This window comes from Eucyclogobius newberryi, unplaced genomic scaffold, assembly GCF_026437365.1.
Source record: "Eucyclogobius newberryi isolate DKJ021-1_F unplaced genomic scaffold, fEucNew1.0.hap1 SCAF_7, whole genome shotgun sequence".
NCBI lineage: Eukaryota > Metazoa > Chordata > Actinopteri > Gobiiformes > Gobiidae > Eucyclogobius > Eucyclogobius newberryi.
In genome coordinates, this window is record NW_027316389.1 from 33,093,371 (window position 1) to 33,109,006 (window position 15,636).

The 15,636-nt window shown below is 38.9% G+C and overlaps 1 protein-coding gene across 2 annotated transcripts in view; it reads right to left on the minus strand.

Moving 5' to 3' along the window:
• Positions 1-1,485: 1,485 nt before the first annotated feature.
• LOC140349080 (C-Jun-amino-terminal kinase-interacting protein 2-like) overlaps positions 1,486-15,636 on the minus strand; it is a 45,490-nt gene continuing 31,339 nt past the window's right edge. The window contains exons 3-15 of one of the 2 annotated variants that reach the window (XM_072435299.1): positions 13,772-13,990; positions 12,750-12,828; positions 11,541-11,642; positions 8,527-10,354; positions 7,462-7,650; positions 6,921-7,129; positions 6,099-6,174; positions 4,061-4,233; positions 3,874-3,983; positions 3,219-3,341; positions 3,062-3,132; positions 2,887-2,985; positions 1,486-2,693 (exon numbers count right to left, since the gene is read on the minus strand). In XM_072435299.1, the coding sequence (XP_072291400.1) occupies positions 2,621-2,693; positions 2,887-2,985; positions 3,062-3,132; positions 3,219-3,341; positions 3,874-3,983; positions 4,061-4,233; positions 6,099-6,174; positions 6,921-7,129; positions 7,462-7,650; positions 8,527-10,354; positions 11,541-11,642; positions 12,750-12,828; positions 13,772-13,990 (3,351 nt within the window). In that variant the 3' untranslated portion in view covers positions 1,486-2,620. Of the gene's footprint in view, positions 2,694-2,886; positions 2,986-3,061; positions 3,133-3,218; positions 3,342-3,873; positions 3,984-4,060; positions 4,234-6,098; positions 6,175-6,920; positions 7,130-7,461; positions 7,651-8,526; positions 10,355-11,438; positions 11,643-12,749; positions 12,829-13,771; positions 13,991-15,636 lie in introns of both variants that reach the window. The other variant, XM_072435298.1, reaches the window with a different exon arrangement.

A 15,636-nucleotide genomic window follows, 5' to 3' on the forward strand; every position in this document is an offset into this window, starting at 1 on the left:
ACCAGAAAAATACCAAGCCCACAATGTTGAAAAGCAGTTGTGTGAAGGATGTTAAAGGGGCACTATGTACAGTTCCGACTGAAACGAATGAACACCACACACAAAAAGATGGATTTCAGACATCAAGCATATAATTTATTCAGAAGACCAAAGCCATGACAAGGCAGAGTGATGTAACGCTTTTTTTGTCATTTTTGTATTCAATTTACAAGTCCTTGATTTACTTTTTTCCCTTTCTTTTTTTTGTTTAAAGATACAAGATAGGATACGTATGCTGTCACATACTCTTTTGCTCTAGGTACAGTGAAGGATTCTGTCAGAAGTTTTGGTTCTTGTTCATGTGTGTCCGTGGTAACGATGGGAGCGCTCTGTGCAAACAGGATTCGGATGACAGAACTGGACAGCTCAACGCGCCGCAAACATGGAATTTCTGGAGTGAAAAGGCAAAACTCTACAGCAAACTGTATTTCTGACTTTTCGGTGAACTTATTTGTTGTTTCAAGAAGGGCTGCACAATATATCATGGATAAATAAAGGTATTCACAATAAATCATATTCCAATTAAACTGAAATGTAGTTTTGTTAAAGGCAGATTTTATTCATGATTTTTCTTATTCAGTGTAAATTAGACTTTTTTATTTCGACAGTTTACGTTATGTACATTATTATTACACTAAAATGTAGTCAACAGTCAACTAACTTAACATAAATATACTGTTTTGGAATTGAAACATTTTGAAAAAAGCTGATTTTATTCATGATTTTCCTTTATAAATTAGCCTTGTCTTTTGACTAAGTTAAGTTTTAATTTTGACAATTTGATTAATACATTAATTATTAACTGAAATGATTGTCAAAACAGCACAGCCATATCACAACTAATGTGACAGAAATGTATGATTTTTATAAGGGAAAATGCTGATTTTATTTAGGATTGTTTTAAATTAATTGCAAATTAGTCCTGATTTTGTCATATTTCTTTCTCTGTTGTTTGTATTTTGACTAATACGTTATTATTTATTACTGAAATGATCGTGTAGAAGTAAAACAGCCATATTGCAATAATTCCCGTATCGAACCATGACGTAAGATTTGTATGTTCTTATTTCGTTTATGTACTATTTAAGTGCAATTTTCTTACTCCAATGTCAGACCTTTTTTACTCTGAAAATAGTCCAAAAATCTAGTCCAATTTACTAAAACAAACTACTCAAATCAAGATAAATATTCATTTTAACTCCTGATATTCTAGTTTCCTAATCGCAGCTGCCTCAGTCACTTTATGACGCCGTGTTAGAAAAAACACAAATATGGCTGAAATGTGCTGCTGTAGCCCGCCTGAGTTTCCATGACAACGACTTTATAAAAAGAACAAAACAAGAAAAGACATTCGTGAACTTACATGATTGCAAATGACAGACATTGGTGTTGTTTTGTCACTCTTGAGCGTGTCCTCGTCCAAATGCCTTTTAATCCCTGTACGTATTGTGTTTTTTTCAGTACAACATAAAAAGACACGGCACAATCTTGAGTCTAAATTCTAATAATATACATGAGCGAATCGACACATATTTCTAAATGAAGGCCTTCTGCTAAGTCACTCTCAGTAAATGTCTTCAGTTTTGCTGCAAAGGTTGAAAGTACCACTTTTATATATGGATTGTATTGTTTGTAATAAAAATGTGTTTTTCTCCTGTTTCTTTTCCATGATTGAACTCAACATGTCACAAATATGTTGGCTAGGTTATTGTTACCAGAGCAGAACAGTCAAAAGTATGTGGGTGTCTAGGCTACTTTGAGTATTGTTAACTGTTTGTAAAGTTAACTTGGATATTTTGTTGTACTGGCTCCCACTGTGAAATTCAGCAAGCAGTGCATCCTCAAAGTGGACAAAAGTACAATGTTTCTAATATACAGACAAACTGACCATGACTGCTCGTTACAATCTACAGAAAATGTCAGTTACACTGTTTGCCGTTAACCCCTCCCTCACAGCTCCTCCCTCCTGCCCCGCCCGCCTCGGTCTCATGTACGCATACTCTCTATACATGTATTTACAGCACACACACTACGTATTGTACGCGACACAGGGGTAAGCTTAGACCAAGGACAGTTCACTTCTCTCTATGGTGTTCCGATGCCACTATCAGTCCAAATCAAAACAGCAGTTTGTCAATAATGAACAAATACATATTTACAGATCACTCCGGAGCGGCCCTCAGGTTCCTTTGCTCACATTCAAACTGTTTGCCGTTCTCTTGGACAAGTGTTCTGGTGTTAGTGTGTGTACCTGTGCAGTAACCCTACTAGCCATGCATTGAAAAGTGAAACAGCAGTAGGTATATTGTAAATATTTCAAAATAAGACCCCTTTAAAGAGCTGCTCAGCATCATAGTTTTGTATAATAGAAAAGAGAACAGAAACGGGCATTCCGTCCATCGAGGCGATGGGCGTAAACAAAGACAGGGTGGGTGTTTGTCAGTCAAATGCCTAGCATATTGTATAGAACATCCCAGTCTCTGTGGGCAAATTCTACATAAGCCCTCACTGACAGCGCCCTCTGGTGGCAAACTCCGTGGTTGACTAACTGCAGAGGCATGATGGTTGTCTCGGTAACACTCTACTCCAGGTAGATGTCCTCTGTGGGGCAGGCGTACTCCAGGTGCTCCTGGTAGTACTCCTGAAAGGCCCGTCTGCAGAGGAACACCAACACAGGACATTCAGTGCATTCAGGGACAGTTTTCATGTTGAGAACTTTTCATCTATTGTATTATTCCTTGTAAATGTCCTTATACTTACCGTTTCTTGCATGTGCACTATTATTACATAAACATTACAGACTTCTTTTCTTTTAGACACACAAAGACACATTTTAGTTGGACTCACCCGACACACTCTGCTACAGGTCGCATGGACTCCTGGGACACAAAGACGTGGCAGGCGAAGCGGTTGAGCATGGGGTGCTTAGTGATGAAGCCAAAGTAGCTGTGGAGAGACACAATGATGGACGGGTCAGAAGGTGCAGCTCCATCAGCACTGATGCTCCTGGGCTCAGTCTTACCAGTTATTCCTGGGATGGCACCCACAGAACGAGATGTTCTTCATCTGGAAGAAGTGACTACATCTGTCGAACTGGAGAGTTCAACAATTTCACAAATGAGTTGTTCAAAACAAATAACAGTATTTCAGATACTAGAGTATAGTATTTGTCTGTGTACCTCGCTGAAGGCGTCGTATTCCTCCTCCAGACTCATGATGAGCTTGACTCCCTGCAGGCTGATCTCCAGCTCACACAGAGAGGGCGGGCGCACATGCACTGTCCGCTTCCTCGACATGGCAATCTACAAGACAAGGACAGAAGCCTTTATAAGACTCATACCAACATTGGAAGCATCAAGACATTATTTGTTAGAGTTAGTAAAAATATATTAAACTTATAATTCATGCAAATGACTGCAAAATAAAAGTGCTCCAGTAAAAGTACTGCACTGTTTTTATGAGTGTTGAGTGACAAACTTCCCTCTGTGTGACAATAAAGAACTAACTTTATGCTCTTACTGTTTTTAAAAAAAGCACCATAATCACAGGCTGTAGGAGCAGGAGCTGCCAGCCCTGAGGAGACTCATATGAACCAAACACCAAATGACACCAAATTGCCATCATGTGCATTCGTTGATTTAAACATTTTTACCTCATATCTGAGCACACAGAGTGGACTGTTTAAGAAATATAAAATCTAAATCTTACATGCAGTTCCTTTAACCTAACCTATGAATGTGGGTTTTCTAAAATAAAATGAAGACAATGTGAGGAAAATAGTGACATAACACTACTATTTAACATCCATAATTGCATGTGTTTTGTCCAGTTTACCTTTTGCATCGCTGCGCACAGAATGCCGTTTCCTTGATGATAAGGTACTTCCACTGACCCCAAGAACTGAACACAGAAGGTCTCCATCCAGGCTGGGTTCCTCTTCATTCCTACACACCACACACACATAGTTTAAGTTGAATTATCCGGACACTTCCACAGAACCCTTCCGTTAAAAGCCACTCACCCAGAAGCTCTTTGGACTGGCTCATGACCTCGGTGGCATAGAAGGCTGGGAAAATGCCCCTTTCCCCCGTCCGCATGTTGTACCCTCTGTACCAGTAGTCATCCTCCTCTTCCTCCACATACAAGGGGTCGTCCACGTCCAGCTCCAGCTCGTCTGCATGTCTGGGGATGAACCTGCAGAGGGCGCCACAGCACACACAGTGTTCAGCTGCAGCACAGATGAGGACAGCATCTGTCTGAGGGTGGGTGACTCCCAGTGGGTGACTCCCAGTGGGTGACTCCCAGTGGGTGACTCCCAGTGGGTGACTCCCAGTGGGTTTGTGGTGAGAGAAGAGAAGGTGAAAGGGCATCGCAAGATGGTGGAGACAAAGACGTTCTAAAGTCGTGGAACAAAGAATTGTGTGTTGTTTTTTTTTAATACTGGGATGTCATAGCAACCGTTTCAGAGCAGTAACGAGTAATATATATTTTTGACTGAATGCATTTATATAGTGAGATAAGGATATACGGTATATGGACTAGATCAAATGTAATGATGTGTTATTTCTTTATATTAGATACTTTAAAGCAAATGCTCTGCAATTAATAGTTAATTTAAAGGCACAGTATGTAACTTTCTAGAGGTGGACAGTCAAGGCATAATTCCATGGAAATAGAATGTTAAAACCAAACTGCGGAACATTCTTCATGGAGATAAATATGTTTTGTGCCATACTGTGGAATATTATAGCTAAAGGAACCAGATTTCCATGGAAACAAGCAGGAGGAGACTCCTCCTGGCCAAGTATGAGTCAGGTTTGTGGAGATGCAGCTCTAAATACATTTTAAGTGCAATAACATTGATAGATAAACCTGTTGCTGGCCCCAGGCCTCTTCTTTCCACTCTCAGGCCACTTTTCAATTTATTCTATAATGAAAACCATCCAAAATGAATTGTTTCTATTTTTTGGCTTAAATGTTACATACTGTAACTTTAACGCACTTTAGATGTAACTTTATGTTCATAACTCTGCTCAAAATGTATTTGACTTGAAATCATAAAGCCTGAACAATACTACAAACTATGAGTTTCTTATTTTTATACAATATTTATTTTCTCCTTCAGGTTCATATTTTGTGGATTGGAACATTTCACATTCAAATATCATCGATAGCAGAATACTGAAGTCTGAGGAAATTACATTTTGATTTTGATAATATTTCTTGCATTTTTAACAAATTACAGAAATGTATTTCTAGTTACAAGGTTGATTATCCTGTTATATATTTAAAGCTCCACTAAAGAGGAGGGCTGCAGAATACTGTGATGTCATCTGCACATCCAGATACAGCTGGTGGCTAATGTGCTAATTAGCATGGCCCCAGGGGCCCTTCAAGCCTGCTGCGCCAGTGACGTCAGCGCTTTCTAAAGTGATTAAGCCCCTGGTGCTGTGTGAAATAAACATAAAACATCACATTTTAGACTGTGTATAAATAATATGCCGAGAAGTATTTGTCAAGGTTGTAAAATCAGTTAACCGCGCCTCATAATAAAACACTCCAACTTGATCCTTTGTTATTTGTAGGAATTCTGCGTACATTTGATGAATATTAACTAATTAAAACATGGGAAATACTGTTAAAAGTAGTAAATCATCATTTTACGTTTTGCTTTTTGTAACCCTCGATATTGATCCATAAAACAGCTTAATAATAGAAACAGGTCCAATGACTTCCTGTTCAAAACTTCCTGTTCAAAACTGCAGAACTGAAAAGCCCCGCCTCCTCACAGTGTCATGTCACTGTCATTTACATGTTTGTAAGTGGCTACGTGACATTTTAGAACTCGACATGAGTCACTCAGAAGCACTCAGCTGTAGGACAATACATGAATGTGCAAATGCCTGAATCAATCAAAATACAACTTAAACAAGAAGAAACAAGGTTAAAAGCTCTATAAAGTTGACAACTTGATTGCAAAATAATTCAGCTGGAGGAAAAAAACGTTCTACAGCCACATTTACCTACTGTACCTAGACCTAAAATCTGACTTGATTTACCTGTAGACCGCTCTGTGAGTCTGGTCCCTCTCTTCTCCATTGACAGTGCAGGAGAACAAGCCGAAGGATTCTGTGCCTTTGAGAGAAACACATAATGGTTCAAATCTCCCAGCATTCCCAGGAAGAAGGAAAAAGAATATCTCAACTGTACATTCTAGTGCAGGCATGTCCAAACTAGGGCCCGGGGGCCAAATGCGGTCCTCAGACTAATTTTTGTTGGCCCTCCAGCTTTCTGCTATGTCGGCCCAAACAACAAAAAGTAGTACTTTTTACTGTGAAATTGGGAAAATTCAGGCATATTGATGATATACCAACCTAATGTTAATGTTCTAGGTCTAATTAAAAGTGTGGAGGCTCATCGCAATTACGTAAAATGCTAAATTTCTTATGATTCACTTTGTCATTCAACAAATTCGACATTGTCAAGTTGTTTGTGGCCCTCTGCCCCGTTGAAGTGTCAAAATGCGGCCCTTGGTGAAAAAAAGTTTGGACACCCCTGTTCTAGGGGAAATGTGTGACAAGGAAATAAACAAAGTGGCATAGACCTCCTGCCTTTTTAATTATACAGCAAATCAAACTTTGTTAGAGGATTCTGAACAAAACTGAAGATGGATATCGGCCTGATGAGGGTTCTATTTACATGCTTGGGTATCACGGAAATTAGAAGTAGAATCCAAAAACCTTTATGGCACCAAGTCAAATTGTATGACGTTATGTAATTTTGTGCATTTTAATTACCTTTTTACTTTCATCTTCAAAACACATGTCCTTCAGTTATCCAAACATCCTTAACCACAACTTTGACCCAAAAGTGAATCTTACTGGAAGAACGAGTGGTGCTGTTGACGAAGACGTTGAGGAACTTCTTGGAGAAGGGCAGGTCTGCTTCAGGAGAGGAGTCTTCTGAGGAGCTCAGTTCAGGCCGGCCCTCCTCCTCCTCGTCTCGGCCGTAGACTACATCTCTGGGCCTCAGCGGTTCTTCGTCACAGATTGTAGAGAGCTCACTGTCATCACTGAGAACTGAGGTACACCTGGAACAGAAAACTGCTTTTAGTTTCCAGTTCAACGTTCCTATGAAGCTAGAAAACCAAACACTTTCTGAATCAGAAATATTGGATTTTCTACCTTCTTCCTGTCCCTGTTATGTGCCAGCCAATCACATCCCTACATCCATTTCCATAAACATTTGATGAGTGCAACCCTCCAACTCTACATCAGCAGCAGAGACACCTCCTCTTCACCATCACCACCACAAAGACATTATATTTTACGCAAAAATCAAACGCCTATAAATAAACTCCCTTTATCTTGACGCTGATGTCTCTGGCAAGTTTATCCATTCCATGAATTCATTGCCATTTACCTTTTAAGGCTGACGAGTTCCAGGGTGGTATTCTCGTCCACCACCAAGGTGTACTTCATGGAGTCGTAGGCCAGTCCATCCTCCTCGCTCTGCTGCTGTTCTCTCACACACAGTGGAAGGTCGTGCTCAGTCGGTCCAGGCTCTGGAACACTGGAGTCGATGGGCGGTGAACTGTCTAACTCCAGGCTCCTGTAAGAAGCAGAGGTGGCAGAGGAGTTAGAGACGTGGTTCTCAAACCAAGTATTGCCTAAGAAATGTTTAGCCTTCACACGAGATCTAAACCAAGTCTATGACAGGACTAAAACAGGGCTAAGCCATGTTTAAAACAGGACAAACACTTGTTACAGAAGGTCTAAACAGGAAATAAGTAACATGAAAGTTACTCCTAAATTATATTACTCAAGTCAAATTAAAATGTATTTTGTGATAAGAATTAGAATATATACATTGGAGCAGCTAGATTTTCTTTTTAAAATATATATATTTACTTAATTTGATCACTTGATTTTAGTAGTTTTAACAATATATATATTACACAATAGTCCAAAATCATCCAATCATTTTGAAATATTTCTGTCTGATTTCAAAAGCTATATATGTTTTAAATGATAAGGTAAGGGACATTCCATTCACTGTATTTGTGCCCCTGGGGCCACCTGCCAGGAGAGCTGTGCTCTGGGGCCCATCTCCGGATCTTAAGCTGGTCTTGGTCACAACACTAAGCTGAAGGATTTGTATCTATGGTGCATGTTTGGGTTGATGGAGGAGACCGGAGTCAGGCAAACGCAGGAGTCAAACCTTCTTGTGGAGTCAAACCGGAACCTTGTTGCTGTGAACTGAGTGCTAGCCACATTTTGCGGCCGAATTCAAAACGTGAAGTTAGATTGAAATTTCCATAAAGGGAAACTAAAAATTTGAACCAGTCACAATAAAATTTAAATGAAACAAGTCAAGTAAGTATTACCACTGATCAAATCAAATGTGATTTCAAGTAAGTTTTAGATATTTGATAGGTTTTCTTTATGGGAGTGTAGAAAGGTAATTCATTAACCCTGCACTACCCACCTCTGCCTGTAAGACGTCTGACCCTTGGCCTTGGTCAGGTAAGGGTACGAGTCCCCAGCTTCGTCATCCTCTTCATCATTGTCTGTGGAGTACGTGAGGCTGAAGCAGCGGTTGGTCTGGGCGGTGGGCAGATCCAGGGTCAGGCTGTTTTTAACCTCTGTGATGCGTTCAAGTGAAGCCGAGGATCGCGTAGAGACTTGGGGGTCTGTCTCCCTGCCTTCGTCCTTGTCAGTGATCACGCTGTCCGTAAGGCTCGGAGAGTCAAGATCCCTCCTTTGCTGTAGCATCATCAAGTCATTATTTGGCTCTTCAACCTCCTCCTGCCTTGAGTTCTTACACAGCCTGTCAGTCATGTTCTTCTCTGACCCCCTTTCTTGCTGTTCCATAAAATTGGTTAAGTACAAATTAGGGAAGTTTTTAGTTCCTGCTTCATTAACATCTTCAGATTCAGCAACCTCTTCATCCGCAAGATCCCCATCTCCTATATCTGAAGATGGAGAAATAGTATCGGACAATGACCGCTTCCTTTTCAAGCACTCTTCCGGGCAGCTGATTGGGTAGGAACCTTCTGAAATCAACCGGTTCACAAGATTGCTGAGCAGCCAAGGCGAATCAGAGTTCTCGCTTAAATCATCCTCGCTATCTGAATCGGACTCTCCCTCGCTTGTACCGTCGTAGTCATCTGAACTGGGCATGAGCCTTGGACCTACTGGAAGGTAGAAAGAACGTTTGAAGCTCTCAAGGCCGTGGTCCGGTTCTATCTGGAGAACCATCTGTCTCGAAAGGCTGTCTTCGCACAGTTCCGCTGGGGGTAGCGTCTCATCTGGATCTGCTTGATGCTCGCAACTTTGCTCTTCGTCCAAGTTCTGTCCAACCAAACATCTGTAGGATACGGGGGGTAGGAGCGGGGAGTCTGGGGTTGCGATGGTGGGTGAAGGCAAAGGAGACGGAGAAGGAACCATAGAACCTTCTTTGATAGGATCTGGTTGGCCAAGGAGGAGAGTTTCTTTCATTCCAACGATGCCGCTATCCTGCTCCAACTCAGTGTCTGGATCAAGTTCCTGGTCTGACGTAGGGGAACTGGCTTCTTCAATGGAGTTTGTAAGATGGGAGGAACGTCCACTGCTGCTTTCATCGCTTGTCAGATCAATTTCCGTTTCCGAGATTGAGGAGATCATTTTTGAGACCACTGTGCCGCCACAGGCAAAAGCTTCTTCAATCTCGTCTTCAACATCGGAGTCAGATCCAAGAGAACTTGAATCTCTTTCGCGATCTGAGGTCCCATATCCTTGCTGATTCATATCTGCTATTCCAGGGTCTGAAGATGGAGAGATGTAGTCATTTTCTGGGGGTCGCGTTCCGGGAACCGAACTGTAAGATCCATCAAGCACTTTGGTGGACCGGTAAGTCAAGAAAGGTGTAGGTTGGGGCGGTTCAATGGGAGGGAATTCCACATACGATGAGCGGTCTTCCTTACACATGATATTGCACTCTGCTTCAAAGTCCTTCTCCAGTTCTTCATCCGACAGCGGGGTATCTGCTCCTTCGGTGGTTCCCATGGGTGCGGTGGAGGACAGGCAGCGGCTGGTTCCGTCCGGGTCCGGGTCGGTCTCGGGTTCCATGGCGGACTCGCTGGTGATGGTGTAGGTGTCCGTGGGGCATCTGTTGTTGGAGTGCTTGAGGTTGTGTTCGCTGTTCAGGTCGTGGTCCACCTCAGTGTCAGAACATTGCGAATGCTCATCCACAGAAGGTACCCGGCTTTTCTGGATGGAGAGATCTGCTTTGATTTCCCCAGTGCAGGTATGGGATTTGTGGTGACCGAATGAACCTGTGAGGAGAGAAGAAACAACACCGAAAACACAGAAAATACAAATAGATTAAATGATGTATTTTGTGTTATATGAGAACATGATAACTCATTTTGGTTTGAGTTGTGCAATGGGTAAAAGTACAGAGCAACACCACTGGGGCTCCAGAGTTCGCTGAAATGTTAAATTCTATATCAAAGACATTTGCGCTTCCTTTATGATACTTAGTGAGTATGTATCACATATGTGGATCATTGTTTTACATTCTATTCAATGTAAAGCGCAATCTTGATCTTAAGCCGAGTGTCCACTGCACAAGTTTGACTGTCTGCAATAAAGATTTCTGATCGTGGGGAAAATCTTGAGTCGTGGCTCAAAATCATGTGCTGTAGGTTTCACAGTGAGATGGCGCTTAAACTGATCAATTTGTTGTACAACCAAAGATCCATCCGTCAATTGTCCTCTGCTTTATCCGGGGCCAAAGATGAGCTGCCGTTTGTATCAAACGTGTCTGATGTTTTATAATCTTGGTCACAGAGTGAGTCCTCCTGTTTTTGCGTTTATGAGTCAAAGTAACAGCAGAAGAACTCAGCTGTGAACAGAAGAATACCTCCAGATTTCTCTTTCACATACTAACTTTCACAAATGCAAAAACAACTCACATGTTGTACTAGCCTCAGCTAACCGGGTAGAACCACAACTTTTCCACACACTGCCTGGAGCCTGATATTTGCTCAGACAAACTTCCCCACGTCTTGTAAATCGTTTTTTAGATATATTTTTTTAAATGTGGCTTAATCAGGCTTAAAATAGCAAACTAATAGAATAAAGTGCATTGATTTTCTGTTCAAAATCTGTATAACATGATAAAAAGCTTGATTTTGCCAATAATGTTGTAGTCAATTTGTGTGATAAAGAAGTAAACAAATAATCAGATGGTGAAATAATATAATCTACCATTGATGACAAAAGTTCTAATACGTATAAAACTATAAAATGTATGAAATGTTGCATGCAATCATTACAGCTAAACAACAACACGTCACAGGACCAGACACACAGCACTCCACAACAGTCTAAGTCTCTGCTCGGCCATATTGTTACCGTATTCGGGCCTCTCCCGCCTGTTTCCCTCCATGTCACATAGGAGGGGCCGGTTGGGGGAGTGGGAGTTCCCGCCTTCCCCTGCGTGTTTGGGGGGAGTACCTTTGTTCTGGGGCCCTGGCGCCTGGGTGAGCGGAGAGGCTGGGCATTGGCCTGTGATGTGACTGCCATCCTCCAGACATGAGTGGGTAGGAGACAGATGGCCTAAGGGAGGACAATGTGATTACGGAGGAATATTTCACTCGCTAATTCCATTTTAGCCACGACACCAGTGAGTAATAACGAGAGCAAAACTGGATATGATTCATTCTTAATATTTGACTGACAAGATTACATGATGAGAAGGATTTAACACTGTATATCAATGGGACTAGAGACAAAGACACACTTCAGTTACATCTGTCGACGTATTTGTCTAACTTGTACCAGTGATTTGTAAATATTTCCATTTTCAAATGAACTGTAAAAGTCTTTTTTTTTCCATTTTATGAATGTGCATCATTATCATCAGGGTTTTGATTCTGCAGCTAAATGTATAATCCAAATGTAATAATCTATTGTTTACATTGCAGTCGTTTTCCGTCAATGTTGTAAATCATTTGCAGCTCTTTGTTAATCTCGGTCCAATATAACAGCCAGACAATACCAAAACATTTTGGGCTAATTTCAGGATATACTTATATTGGGGGATTGTCATAATGTCTTATAAATGCCACTTATGTTCCAAAAGCAATCCTAACGAGCTTAGAAAATGCATTACTATGATATTTTAGAATTTTAAAAAAGTACAGTTGCATGTACTGAATAGAGAGGCACTCATCCACTTTCTTTCGTTCGGATTCTGAAATTGACTTTGGCATTAAGAATCTGCTAATGGAGCTCCACAGGCCGGACTGTGGCGCTCCATATCAACCGATACTAGTGCAGAGACTGAAACTAGATATTACTTTCCTTAACACACAAGAAACGTATGACAAACTGACCCAAATTGTTACATAACTGTCGTTTATCCTTCAAATAACTTTATTCAAGTAGCATTTCAAACACTATTAGACGTTCTGGGTCAGTAAATAGTCTTTCATAAGCTGAAGCCTGATGCAGAATATTGGGGATCGGAGCCAATACCCAAAGGCAGTATTGGTGCATCCCAAATACTAAAAGAGCAATCGATCACGGTGAAGGAAGTGTTCACTCCTATTGTTGTATTGTTGTTTTAGACCCAGTAGAAAAAAGAACAGTAATTCAAGACTCTATCCTGTTGTGTCATTATTTCATATTAAGTGACAGTGAGATTGAAAGTGGCATTCTTACCATGTGATGTTGGGTTCCGTAGAGAGTCCTGCCAGCTTCCTTTCTTTGGGGAGAGGCTGCTGTTGTTGTTCAGTGAGTCCTGTGAGAGAAAGCCTGTGTCACGTGCTGATACAATAAGCTGCATAATAAGCTGTAGTTATCACTAGAAATGCTTTAGATCTGACCATGATTCTTTACGGGAAATCACGTCATGAAAGACAAGCTCTTGTCTTCTCTATGACAGTGAGAGTTTAGCTGTTGGCCAAGTCCAGTTTACCAAGTTATCATTTATTTCACACAATATTGGACTACTAATTTTACTAAAATAATTATATTTATAGATTTTGATAAATCATTTTCACTTTCTGATGTAAATTATGACTGCATCTGAATGTCCTCCCTAGTCCCTAACCCCTCATTCACTACATAGTCTGCACTATTTATCGGACCATAAAGTGCACTCATTCACAGAGCGACTCACGTGACACATCTGGGTAAAGAAAATGTCTGTAAAACTCGTACAAAAATGTATTAAAATAATATTAATCATTCAAGTTTGATTTTAATATAAATCTCAACAAACGGACTGACTTATTCAACTTTTTGTCTGTGAAGTAAGCAATGGTTTAGTTTAAAGTGATTTATTCATAATCCCAGGTTCTGCTTCATTCAGTCGTGCTGTGTCCAGTTAAGACCTGTTCTGTTGTCTATATTGACCGGTCTATTGACCAGCACTGGACACAACTTTTGAAAATGCATTGTGGGAACTTTTGAGTGCACCATCTTTTTACCCACACCAGAGGTCATCAATCATCATCAAACATATTTTTTCTACATTTCCTCACAAACTGCTGCTTGATAGGTGTAAAACTATAATTTTTACAACAGGTATTCGCCATCAAATTATGTAAAAATTACAAAATCATGAAAACCTATCATATGCATTTAAACAACAATAACATGATATTTGCCTATTATTTGCATAATTAAATTAGCATTCATGGATAATGTATCTTGCTCAATAGCACAATGGAAGTATGTACCTGTGACACAGCCGTGGTGAGGTTGAGGGTGGTGGGTCTGCTCTTCAGGGTGCCAAAGGTGGGTGAAGGAGGGGGTGAGGCGGAGGGTGAAGGGGGTGCGTCTTCATCGTCATCTTCCTCATCCTCATCGTCATCATCGATCATCTCGAATTCCTGGAAGTCGTCTTGGAAGGAGCAGATCGGGTGGTGCAGGTCGCTCTTCTCCAGGATGAGGGAATCCTGCGCATCAAAAGAAAACATTAGTAAACATTAAAAAAAATGTATTAAAAAATGTATTATATCCAATAAAAAATACACTAGAACAATCACAAACGTACAGTCAAATATATTGTTGTACATTTAAATGTGTTGGAAATGAACAAATACTATAACAGAGAGAGAAGCTGGATTTCCATGGATCACTCTGAGTTCTACACAAATATTGTGTGAAATCAACTGCTTGGCCAGGTTAGGAATTCCACCTCAACCTAGAAGATACCTATTATATATCATACCTTTTATATATCATACCCAGTATATATCATACCTATTATATATCATACCTTTTATATATCATACCTATTATATATCATACCTTTTATATATCATACCCATTATATATCATACCTATTATATATCATACCTATTATATATCATACCTTTTATATATCATACCTATTATATATCATACCTTTTATATATCATACCCATTATATATCATACCTATTATATATCATACCTATTATATATCATACCTTTTATATATCATACCTTTTATATATCATACCCATTATATATCATACCTATTATATATCATACCTATTATATATCATACCTATTATATATCATACCCATTATATATCATACCTATTATATATCATACCCATTATATATCATACCTATTATATATCATACCTTTTATATATCATACCTTTTATATATCATACCCATTATATATCATACCTATTATATATCATACCCATTATATATCATACCTTTTATATATCATACCTTTTATATATCATACCCATTATATATCATACCTTTTATATATCATACCCATTATATATCATACCTATTATATATCATACCCATTATATATCATACCTATTATATATCATACCCATTATATATCATACCTATTATATATCATACCTATTATATATCATACCTTTTATATATCATACCTTTTATATATCATACCCATTATATATCATACCTATTATATATCATACCTATTATATATCATACCTTTTATATATCATACCCATTATATATCATACCTATTATATATCATACCTATTATATATCATACCTTTTATATATCATACCTTTTATATATCATACCCATTATATATCATACCTATTATATATTATACCCATTATATATCATACCTTTTATATATCATACCTTTTATATATCATACCTATTATATATCATACCTTTTATATATCATACCTATTATATATCATACCTTTTATATATCATACCTATTATATATCATACCCATTATATATCATACCTATTATATATCATACCTATTATATATCATACCTTTTATACATCATACCTTTTATATATCATACCCATTATATATCATACCTATTATATATCATACCCATTATATATCATACCTTTTATATATCATACCTTTTATATATCATACCCATTATATATCATACCCATTATATATCATACCTATTATATATCATACCTATTATATATCATACCTTTTATATATCATACCTTTTATATATCATACCCATTATATATCATACCTATTATATATCATACCCATTATATATCATACCTTTTATATATCATACCTTTTATATATCATACCCATTATATATCATACCTTTTATATATCATACCCATTATATAT